This window comes from Strongyloides ratti, assembly GCF_001040885.1.
Source record: "Strongyloides ratti genome assembly S_ratti_ED321, chromosome : 2".
Classification (NCBI taxonomy): Eukaryota; Metazoa; Nematoda; class Chromadorea; order Rhabditida; family Strongyloididae; genus Strongyloides; species Strongyloides ratti.
The window spans coordinates 4,698,534-4,710,593 of NC_037308.1; the positions used below are offsets into that span (position 1 = coordinate 4,698,534).

Below are 12,060 nucleotides of genomic sequence, written 5' to 3' on the forward strand. Positions count from 1 at the left end.
ATATTTAGGATACTCAATACTCGCCTATATATATTTAGGATTATCGGGACAAAAAATAAAACGTTATAAGCAATTAAAATTAAAAGCAAAAGTGTTGATTTTTTTTTAAAAATAATAACTTCAATAAAACAATGGAGAATTTTAAAATCAAAAAAAAAATTTAGATTATTTTTAGCGAGAAATCGATTGAACCTAAGCATATCCATATAAATTCGTTCTAATTTGAGATTTGAAAAGAAGTATAGTTATGAAATTTTTCGAGGTTTGCAAGTATAAATTGAACTATAAAAGTGTTATAAGAACGAAATATGATATGCCAGATTTTCTTTACAAATTCAGATATATTTAACATTTAAAATATCTTTTAATTTTTACTGATTATTAAGATACATTATTGGAACTTTTTTTGTGTTTAATCCATTATCATAGTTTTTTCATATTTCAAAAGCAATCAAAGATTTAAATATCGTTTGAAGGTAGACTTTAAAAAAATTTTATTAGAAACCGATTGCAGAACTCTGTTTGTTTTTATTTTAATTATAAAGTGATTATAACAAATGGCGGAAATTTTTTTAAAATATTCATTTTTCATAACTTTTCAATATCTCAGCTAACGCTTACCTTATAAAAACTTAAAAAATTTTATTCAATTTCTTTTTAACAGTTAGTCTAGAATAATAATATTTAAAGATATATCTTTTATTATTTAAAAAATTTACAAATTGGCTAGAAATATTCTAGATTTCCGATTTTAACTTTAATGCTAAAGCTAAAAAAGCAATTTTTTTTTAATTTGATAGCATAAATATAGTCATTTAACAGTTTTTGAAATATAATGAATTTTGAATATAAATAACAATATTCTAAAATTTAAACTCTAAGAGTTATAAGCAATCAAAGTTAAAAGCAAAAATAGAAAATATTCTTATGCATAACTTATTTTACGTGTTAAAATTTAAAATTTTCAAAATAAACAGATTGTTCGATATCAGTTTTTGACGAGAAGTTTATTAAATTAAATTTAAATGTCATAGGACTTTTTAAATTCGAGATACTACAAAATATGTAGTTTTAAAAAATTCTTTAAGAACATAGTTATAACTCAGGTAAATAAACTAGTAGAAGAATAAAAATTGATAGGTTAGTCTAATTCTAATATTTAAATTGCATTAAAACATTTTAAAATATTTTATAATTCTTGAGATATAATGCTTGGTACTTTTTCACGCTTATTCTTTTGTCATCATTTTTTATATCTCCAAAATTGCCAAATATATAAAAAATACAGTAAGTTGAACATTTGATAATTGATAAACAGTTAAAAAAGTTTTAGAAAATTTTTTTCATTGTATTTAAATTTAAAAAAAATATTTTTTTTAATAAATAACCAAATTTATCATATAAATAAATGAAAATAAAATTAAGAAAATTGGTAGTAGATTTTTCAATAAAATTTTTATTAAGACATAATTTTTAAAATCATTATTGTATTTTAAAAAAAATTATGCATATATTTAATATTCGGATTTTCAAAAAAATTTCCAATACACAAGAGACTTTAAAATCAAGCAATTATTAATTATTCTAAAAATTTATCCGGTTTCAAAGGCTATCAAATGAATATAGTGGCATATTTAAATTCTAAAAAAAGTTGTTGTTTTTTGTCACAAGTTAATAGGTGAAGTCAGAAATTAAGAATATTTTCAGATAATTTTTATAGCATTGAAAATAATAATGTTATAGATTTGAAAATTAAAATTCATTGCCTACTTTTAAATAGAAATTGAATAAAACTAATCCCACCTTCATAGGATAAGTATTTGCTGAGATACTGAAAAGTCGCGAACAATGAATATTTTTGAAAAATTTCCGCCCTTGGTCATATCTTGCTTCAAAATCATGATAAATAAAATCAGATTTCTGCAATCGTCTTCAAATGAGTTTTCAAATAGGGTCTACCTTCAAAATTTTTTTATATCTTTAAGTACTCGCGAGATATAAAAAAAATGGTGACAATAGATTACGCGCGAAAAAGTACCATGTTTCATATCTCAAGAACGGTTGAAAATTTTAAAATCTTTTCAACGTAGGGTATACTTTAAATTATGAAAGAAGCACAGTGCAACAAATTTCATGAACCTGTGACTCCATTAACTTAAGTTATCGCTAGATTCTTAAAACTTTATTTTAAACATATTTCTTATCATATCTTCATTTTTAGAAGTCCTATGAAGATATGAATACGTTTAATGAATTTCTCGTAAAAAATCGCTTTAGAATCATCTGTTTATATTTAAAATATCTCATTGCATCATGGACGTTGAAATTTACATAAAAATATTCCCCAATTTCGCCTTCAACTTTGACAGCTTATAACTCATGAAATTTTAATTTTCGGATATTGTTGATTATATTCAAAATTCATCCCATTTCAAGAGCTATCGAATGAGTATAGTGGCATATTCAAATTCCAAAAAAAGTTGTCCATTTTTGGTCACATTTTTAGAGGTAAAATCAGAAATCTAGAAAATTTTCAGCCAATTTTTATATCTCTGAAAAAAATAAAGTTATAGCTATGAAAATTATTAATCTAGAATAACTTTTAAATAGAAATCGAATGAAACTAGTCCCATCTTCATAGGGTCATTATTTGCTGAGATACTGAAAAATCGGTTACAATGAATATTTTAGAAAAATTTCCGCCCTTGGTCACATCTTGCTTCAAAATCATGATAAATAAAATCAGATTTCTGCAATCGTCTTCAAATGAGTTTTTAAATGGGGTCTACCTTCAAAAAATTTTTATACCTTTAACCATTTTCAAGATATAAAAAAATGATGACAATAGATTACGCGCGAAAAAGTACCAAACTTCATATCTCAAGAACCATTGGAAATAAAAAAATGTTTTCAACGTACGGTACATCTTAATTATGAAAGAAGCACAGCGCATCAAGTTTCATGGACCCGTGACTTCATTAACTTGAGTTATCACTCAATTCTTAAAACTTTTTTTTAAACATATTTCTTATCATATCTTCATTTTTAGAAGTCCTATGAAGATATGAATACGTTTAATAAATTTCTCGTAAAAAACCGCTTTAGAATCATCTGTTTATATTTAAAATATCTCATTGCATCATGGACGTTGAAATTTACATAAAAATATTCCCCAATTTCGCCTTCAACTTTGACAGCTTATAACCCATGAAATTTTAATTTTCGGATATTGTTGATTATATTCAAAATTCATCCCGTCTCAAAAGCTATCGAATGACTATAGTGGCATATCCAAATTCCAAAAAAAGTTGTTTTTTTAAATTTTTATTAAAAAAAATGTTTTAATTACTTATTTTCATTATTTTTTTGTTGTTTTAGTATAAAAATTTTTTATTAAATCAACATTGTAATTTTAAAAAAAAAATTTTACACATATTTAATGTTCAAAAATTCAAAAAAAATTTCTAGTATGTCACTGATTCTAAAGTAAAGCCTATTTTATTGCTATTCTAAACCAAGATACTTTCTTTGATAGAACTTTTTATCAAATAATCATTATTCTTGACTTTTAAATATCTCCACTAAAAGGCGACATATATAAATAAAACTAATTTCATTGGATTTATTGTTTAATGATAATTAATAGTAAAAAAATATTTTAAACATTTCCTTTTTTAAGTAACTTTAAAATTAGGCAAATAAAGTTGGATATTTCTGATTCGATATATGGTAAATTTATTTGACAGTTAAAATAACTTTATAGAATTTCTTGTTTTTTTCAAAAAACATTTCTTTTTAATTTTTACGAAAAAAAAAACAATTGAAAAAATTACAATTTAAAAAAATTTGAATAATTCTTTTGGATGATATTTATTTGAATAACAATAAAATCATATTTTTACAGAAATATTATTAATAATTAAACATTGCTAAAATTGTGTCTAAATAATATTCAAGAACTATTTATTTTTGAATTAATTTTAAAATAATTTAAATTTTGTAATTTATCAACATTATATATTACAAGAAATTTTAACATAAAATTGTCTTTTTGCCAATATGATTTTTTATATCAAGATTATCTTTCTACTAATTTTTCTTTGGATAAAAAGTTGTTCCGGCGCAGAAATTTCTAATTCCCTGTTTCCAAGTACTTTAGGAATTACGAATCAAAATGAAAGTATTTTCATAGAACATCAAATAGTTTCTAACTCTGATGTATTACTTGTTAAATGTCCATCTCATTTTTACAAACACAACAATAATAATTTTAAATTTACTGTAAATGAGCTTATAAGAGACTTACAAGTAAAAAAAATTGATTCAAAGAATGATACAATAATTTGGTATTATATTGTAAACCCAAAAGCTGAAAAAGAAAATATTAGCTTACTTTGTGGAGAATTAATTTTTCGTTCAGGCGGATCTACAAGTTTAATACAATGGATTGTTAATATTGTATGGAAATCAAAACCAAACCCTTTACTTACTAATGATACTTACAATGCTGAAGGTTCATTATATAGCCCTAAAAAGTGTAACGGCACAAATGATTTGCTTCCTTTTATCAAATATAGTAGAACACAAATTATTAAAATGTTTAATGATAAAGTAGATAAAGTTTATAAAGGTGACATTCTATATGCTTTTGATTTAACAAAAGCTATTGGTCCAATAGAATATCTTCTCCCCTGTAGTATTGACAAACCTTACCACTCTTCTCCTGTGATTGGAATTGAAGATCATCAACCAGAAGAAATAAAATTTGATAATACAAAGATAAGATATATTAAAAAAAATATTAATAAAGAAAAATTTAAATTTAAGTTGGATATCATTAATCATTCACAGCGTAAGGATTTCTTTAAATATGAAAATGTCACAGCAAATATAATGACGTTAACAAAAAAAGACGGACTAAAATTAGATATAAATAAAAATGTTATTGAAAATGAGATAATTGTTGATTCTTATGAGATTGTTAAAGTTCAATATACATGTGACAGCTGTTCAGAAAAAAGTACTGATTTACGAACATTTGAAGAAACATATTTCTTTGCTCCAAAAAAAAATTTAATTGTGAAAGAAAAAATTTCACATTTTATCAACGAACTGGAATACAAACCTAATTGTTCTATAAATGACTACAAATTTGCCTATTTCTATTATGTAAAATTTGAAAATACAAAAAGTACCATTGATGAACTTCGTGATAATGGAAATAAAAATTTTGTATTAGAGAACAATAAAGTTTTATACAATAATAAAAATCCAAATGGAATTCTGTCATGTGTCTATAAAATGGTAAATGAAGAATACACTGTTTCACAACAATATGAATTAAATGTGGAAGGAGTAATAAAAGTAGATAACGATGGAAAAAAATATCTGGCTACCAAAAAGACTATAAAGGATTTAGAAAATGCAAACAAAACAATGCTCGGTGTTGTTATAGGAGCTACTTTAATAGTACTTATAGTTTTAATAAGTTTTCTCTTCTTAATAAGAGCAAAAATTATAAATTTTATAAAATCATTGCGATCAAAACATAAAGAAAACAGCGAAGATAAGTAAATTCATCATAGTAAATTAGCATTTTTTTTAATTAGAAGTATACAAAAATTTAACAAGTACAGAAAAAAACTAACACATAAACATATAAAATTTTCATGAAAAATAACAGAATTGTAAAACATTTTTAAATATATAATATGTACTTTTATTTTTTAAAATAAACATTAACTTTATAAAGTGTATACTATACAATTTTATTTACCATGACAAATAATAGACATTTAAAAATTAACTAATTAAATTTTTTGAACAAAGTAATAAACTACAATTGAAATTTTAATAACTATTCATGTAAAAAATTGATTGCCTAAATTGCCTTCAATGCATTATTTTTTGTTACTAAAATTTAATTCTTATCTGATTTAGTATTTAATATATATTTTATTTAAAGACAAATGTCCTAACAATCTATAATCTTTCAATTCATCTACATTATAAAAAGATAATAATTTCTTTAAATTGTGTTTCAGTTATATATATTTTTTTACAACATCAAAAAAAGTCAAAAATTAAAAAACATAACAAATATAATTGATTAACAATATATATAACAACAAAAATTTTTATTGAAACAATAGAAATAATAAAAAAATTGGTACTATCAAAACTAATAGTACTGAAAGTTTTTTCTTTATTTTTTACTATTATATATAATTTTGATTCAATGCAAAAATTTTAGTTAATCATCTTGTATAATGGTAAAAATAGCTCTAAAAACAAGTGTTAACTTTTACATTTACCTTAATAAAATTAATATTATTTTATTGTTCATTAGATTTTCTTTCAATAATTATATATAAAGTCATTTTAATATTTAAAAATGAATATTAAAAATGTAATCTGACCTTCCACAAATCCAATTATTTTAAAAAATAAATGCCATATGATAAATAAACAAAGGTTGAATGAATATTTTAATTTTATCATGAAATAGTCTTAATGAATCCCGGTTTGAAGCCGTATACAATATACAAAATGTATACAAGAAATTTACGAAATAGATACTGATTGTATTTGTTTGATATACAGAAAGTGTACAAGCTGTATACAAATTGTACGTATTCTGTATACAGTTAAAAAAATATTCCAAATAAAGGCAGTTGATTATTAATTAATTAATTTAAAAAAATTATATTTATTCAAAAGAATTGATTATCAGATCAAAATCTTAAAAAAACTTTATTTGCCCAATGCTTCATTTATTTAAACTTAATTAAAATGTTTTTTAAATTTATTAATGCTTAAATTTTAAAATTTATTATCTGTTTTGTTAATTTCAAAAAATTATTTAATTAATATTTTATTTTGGTGATTACAGTTTATAAGAAAAGGAACAATTAAAAATTATAACAACTAAATTATTTTAAATTATTAAAAGAACATTTCTCTACGTTAGTGAAGTCTTTAATTTGTAATTCTTGATAAGATTCAATTGAATCTTATTATTTGTATTTTTTCTGTACAGAATATACCGTTTATGAAGTGTATATAAAATAGAAAAAGTATATATACTTCTAATAAGTTGTATACATGAAATTAAGGTTAAATACAGCTTGCTAGCTTTCTGTATCTTGTAGCATTTAACCGGTATGGAAATATGACATATAATTCTTGTCAAGAAAAATACTGCTAAATATGAGATTTGATAACGTTGTTTTATTCTTTTATTATTAAATTATAATTTTTTTTTTAATAATTTATTGTTTATTTTTATTCTTTTTTAAGATATTCAATAATTTTTTGTTTATCACATTAATAATTAAAGGCAATAATTGTTTAGTATTAGTTATTTATTTATTTTAATATAATATATTAGTATTGGAAAATTTTAGTTATTTTTTTAGATGTCATTAATTTGTACTATTTGTTGTGAATCATATACGAGTCCTGGTACCGAACATGCTATTTATTCAACTATTTGTGGTCATTTGGTAGGTAAATCATGTCTTGAAAAATGGAGAAATTCTAAAACTACAAGAACTTTTACATGTCCTAAATGTAATAAAAAATTAACTAAAAAGGAGTACCATCCTATTTATGATTTACCAGATGAAGTAAGTTTTTCTTTATATATATATTTTTTAAATTAATGACCTGCTATTTTAGTTTTTTAATTCAACAAACGAAGATGAGATATTAGAAAAAATTATAACAGATGAGGATATTAAAAATGAGTTTTTAAAACTTAACTCAAATATGGAACCACGATTTATAAAAAGAATTGAACAAGATTTTTGTGGGGAAAATCGGTTGTTAGATATGCATAATGGATATCTTCTGCTTATTGGTCATGTTTCTCCAACAAATTTAACAGAACAGTTTTTGAAGATAATCAATTGCCGCAATGGTGGGATTTGTTACACAACTAGTATTAATGATTCTTTTTGTACAGCTGTAGCTTTAAATAAATTTAAAACTGATGTAATTGAATATATTATTGGATTTGAAAATGGTAATTTATGGCGAACGACTATTTCATTAGATAATCTAACTTATGTAGTAAATAAAGAAATAAATGAAATAGCTTCAATTAATTCAATATGTTTTTTGGGAAGCGAAAAATATGCTTATTCTGCTGGACCAGGACATGTATATGTCACTACTACATCATGTAATTTCAAAGATAATTGGTATAGAGCTGAATTTGATAAAGGTGATGTTGTAACAAATCTTCAATGTCTGTCAGAACATGCTGTACTAGGTATTGTAGGAAGTAAAATTTATGTGTTTGAAGAAAATGTAAGATCTTATACACTGTGTGCAGATTATGGTGATGTTGTTAGTTATGCTTTGAATTCTCTGAATTCTATGATTTTAGTTTTTTACTCAAGAAGGAATGATTGTGGTGATTATAGTAGTACAACACAAAGTTATGTATTGCGTAGAATTTTGCGATCACTTACTAGCAATGATTTTGATTTTGATAAACAAACTTATAGTGCTTATACTCGTAAAATGATATATAATAGAGATAAAATGTTTCCAGTTCCGTTATCTTCTAATTTGATTATAGAAGAAATTAATGATGAAAAAGCTTTTGAATGTTCATTAATACCAAATATTAAAACACAAGGTTTAGAAATTATTCATATTAAAGCAACACCAGAAGTAATAGGAAAAGAAACATTTGTAAATATGGAAGATTGTTTAGGAGTTAATTTTACTAATGAACCTATATGGTTATTAAAGAGTCAGTTATTAAAGCTTCGAACAGCTATTATTTTTAAAAATACTTTTTATATTTTTGATATATATTGTCCTGTAAAATAAAAAAAAAAACAATATTTTTATATGTATATTTCTTGTATTATTTATTGTAAATATAAATATTTCTTTAATAAATTTTTATTTCAAAAAATTTTTTTTAATGATGTTGAAATTTGAATAATATTTTTCAACTTACTTTTTAAAGAAATTATCAAATATAGGTAAAATTTAAATTTAAAAAATTTTATCAGCCAATTTTTTTAAATTATTTAAATGATTATATTTAAAACAAAATTTTATTTTTTATAAATTTAATATGAATACCCTTTCATTATTTAAAAATAATTTTGAAAACAAAACTTGTGACAATACTAATAATCAAAAACAAAAAGTACACAAAAACGATTATCCTTATTTTAATGAATTACTTGGAAGAAAAATAAAAGGATGGGAGTGTGAAGAAATAATAGGAAAAGGAACATTTGGTGTAATTTATAAGTGTTTCAAAGAACAAACAGAAGAAATTAGTAAAAAAATAGAAAAAATTACTGGTGCATTAAAAGCTGAAGATCAAACAAAAAAAGTTACACATATAGTAAAAGAAATACGTATATTAGAAAGTTTAAAAAAAATACAAAATGGAAAAAATTATTTTGCTGAAGTTTTGGATTATGGAGAAAAACGAAAATTTAAATTTATAATAACAACATTATTTGGATCAAATCTTTTTGATATTTTAATACAAATGCCAAATCAACGTATTGAGATTAGAACATGGATTCGTGTTGTAATTAATATTTTTGAAGGATTAAAACATCTTCATAGTATAAAAGTTATTCATATGGATTTAAAACCTGCTAATATTATTGTTGACTATCAAAATAAAAGAAAAAATCATGAAATTGTTGTAAGAATAATTGATTTTGGATTAGCTAAGCATCTTAAATATAAAAATATTGCTGAAGAAATACCAAAAAATTTTGTAATTAATAATGTAACAAATGATAAAAATGATCCATACTGGATTGGTTCTATTTTTCATTGTTCACCATATATTCATAAAGGATATGATTCATCATATAGAGATGATATTTATTCATGGTTATATGTATCTATGGATTTGTTTAAAGAACTTCCATGGTCTCCAAATGACACTGAACTAAGTATTATTAAACAAAAATTTAATTCAACCATCAATACTTATAAAAATTATTTTCCAATAGAACTTGAATCAATAATTAAAAGTATTGTAGAAAGCCCTCCTAACAAACCTCCTGATTATGATGGAATTTTAAAAGATTTAAAAAATTTTATGCAAATTTTAACAATTTCCTGGAATGAACCATGTCAATGGGAAACTATTTTTGGTCAGAAACAAACTCTTCAAAAACAAATTAATCTTTCCCTAAAACAAAGTGACTTTCCTGATTTAATGAAAAAAAAAATTTCTGATAATGATATAGTAGGACAAAATATAAATGAGAAAGAAAAAAATAATAACCAAAATTTAAAAACTAATGGATTTACAAATGGGAAAAAAAAAGTTAAGTTTATAAATAAATAATTTTAATAATAAAAAAATTTTTTATATAATAATTATTAACTAATAAATGAAATATAATATTAAATAAAATAAAATACTGTATTATTATTTAAATCATATATAATATTTTTAATAATTTTTCATGTATACTATTTATTAATTTATATAATTAAGAATATAAACTTACAATTAATACATGGTATAAAAGTTTTCCCTTATTTTTTATGGAATTTTAAAAAGTTATTATTTATGTAATTATTTGATTACTTTGTTATTCTTATTAGAAATACTATTTTTCATATTACTACAAATAAAAATCATTTAATTTTGTTTCATAAAATATATTATTTTTTAAAAAAAATTTTTAATTTAAAAAAAAAAAAATTGGTTAATTTATTTATGTTAACAAAACATTGTTATGTAATTTTATCCATATATTTTTATTATATTATAATAATTATTTATTTGAAAATTTGACAATATATGTATGTTTAACAAAATGAATGTAATAACTTTATAGTATATTTTAATTTTATTTAACCATTGAATTTAAATAATTATTGATAACAATCAAATCTATTTTTATTTATTATATAATTATTATAATTTTTGTACATGTTATAGATAAAATTATTTAGAATCAAATCAGAATTTTAGAATTTATTAGATAATATAAATTTCCTTGTCCATGGTTAACTAATTTTTCCATTAAATTTTTAATGTTATTTCTTTTTACCCATGATTTACCAATAGACAAGAAATATTTTATAATTTTTAAGTAAGTAAAAGATTTAAAACTTATGACTGTGTATAGAAATTATTTTTCTGAATAAGTACATGTTTTTTTTTAAATAACATGACAAAAACAAAAATAATACTTTAATCAAAATTAGCAAAGTTAAAAATCCATCTTTTAATATAATAATATCCTTTTTCAAATCGTATCATTCTTCCTTTACCAAATGTACCATAAACAGAACATTCAATATTTCTATTGATATTCCTTAATTCAACATTAAAACAAGTTATTTCATTTTTTTTAGATACAAGATTTTTCCAATTAATTTCATATTTTAATCTTTTTAAATTATTCCATTCAATTTCTTCTAAATATCTCACTGAATAAATAATATTAAAAGGTGGTTCAGTAAAAATTTTTAAAAATATCCCTATAATTTCTTCTCCATATTCTGTTTTTAGTATTGGTATATGTTTATTAAAGTAAGTATCTATAAATTTTTTTAAATATTTTGATTGAAAATAATATGATTCAAAAATATCATTTTTTATTTTCTTATTGTTAAATAAATTCTATATAAAAAAAATTAATAAAAAAATTAATATTTATTACTTACATCATTAGATTGTGATAAATTTTGTAGTAAAAAATCTTTCTTATTGCTTGTATCATATGCTTGCCATGTTTTGGATCTTTGTAAAATATGATAATTATTTTCAATATCAACATATTCTGTATTTGATATTTTAAATGTTCTTGGAATTATTAAATCTTCAAGATTATTTTTTTTCTTATTATTTAAAATTTCAACATTGGCAATACTTTTGTTAACTATTTTATCGACAAAATAAGAAGAAAATAGAAAAATTTCCAAACCATCATAAATCATTTATTTTAAAATAAGTATTAAAACCAAAATATTTTAAAAAAAAAAAAAAAATAGAACAACATATATAGACTTTTTAATATTTTGACAAAAAAATAATATTTACACCTA

The 12,060-nt window shown here is 21.5% G+C and overlaps 5 protein-coding genes across 5 annotated transcripts in view; 3 read left to right on the plus strand and 2 right to left on the minus strand.

The window, feature by feature from the left end:
• The window catches only part of SRAE_2000150400 (Histone H3), a gene marked incomplete at both ends in the record, with an annotated part of 3,651 nt that extends 398 nt beyond the window's left edge, over positions 1-3,253 (minus strand). Inside the window, one exon of the mRNA XM_024652464.1 lies at positions 3,196-3,253. Within this exon, the coding sequence (XP_024506038.1) occupies positions 3,196-3,253 (58 nt within the window). The remainder of the gene's footprint in view (positions 1-3,195) is intronic.
• An 806-nt stretch (positions 3,254-4,059) lies between these two features.
• Positions 4,060-5,574, plus strand: SRAE_2000150500 (Hypothetical protein; the record flags this gene model as incomplete). The annotated part of the gene is made up of 1 exon (XM_024652465.1): positions 4,060-5,574. The coding sequence occupies one exon, from the start codon at positions 4,060-4,062 to the stop codon at positions 5,572-5,574; it is 1,515 nt and encodes a 504-aa protein (XP_024506039.1).
• A 1,844-nt stretch (positions 5,575-7,418) lies between these two features.
• Positions 7,419-8,844, plus strand: SRAE_2000150600 (Zinc finger, RING-type domain and Zinc finger, RING/FYVE/PHD-type domain-containing protein; the record flags this gene model as incomplete). The annotated part of the gene is made up of 4 exons (XM_024652466.1): positions 7,419-7,628; positions 7,681-7,921; positions 7,967-8,026; positions 8,075-8,844. The coding sequence occupies 4 exons, from the start codon at positions 7,419-7,421 to the stop codon at positions 8,842-8,844; spliced, it is 1,281 nt and encodes a 426-aa protein (XP_024506040.1).
• Positions 8,845-9,097: 253 nt separating this feature from the next.
• On the plus strand, positions 9,098-10,345 carry SRAE_2000150700 (Protein kinase domain and Serine/threonine-/dual specificity protein kinase, catalytic domain and Protein kinase-like domain-containing protein; the record flags this gene model as incomplete). The annotated part of the gene is made up of 1 exon (XM_024652467.1): positions 9,098-10,345. One exon carries the CDS (start codon positions 9,098-9,100, stop codon positions 10,343-10,345), a length of 1,248 nt encoding a protein of 415 aa, XP_024506041.1.
• Positions 10,346-11,203: 858 nt separating this feature from the next.
• SRAE_2000150800 (Hypothetical protein) lies at positions 11,204-11,952 on the minus strand (the record flags this gene model as incomplete). The annotated part of the gene is made up of 2 exons (XM_024652468.1): positions 11,204-11,635; positions 11,680-11,952. 2 exons carry the CDS (start codon positions 11,950-11,952, stop codon positions 11,204-11,206), a joined length of 705 nt encoding a protein of 234 aa, XP_024506042.1.
• Between the last annotated feature and the right edge of the window lie 108 nt (positions 11,953-12,060).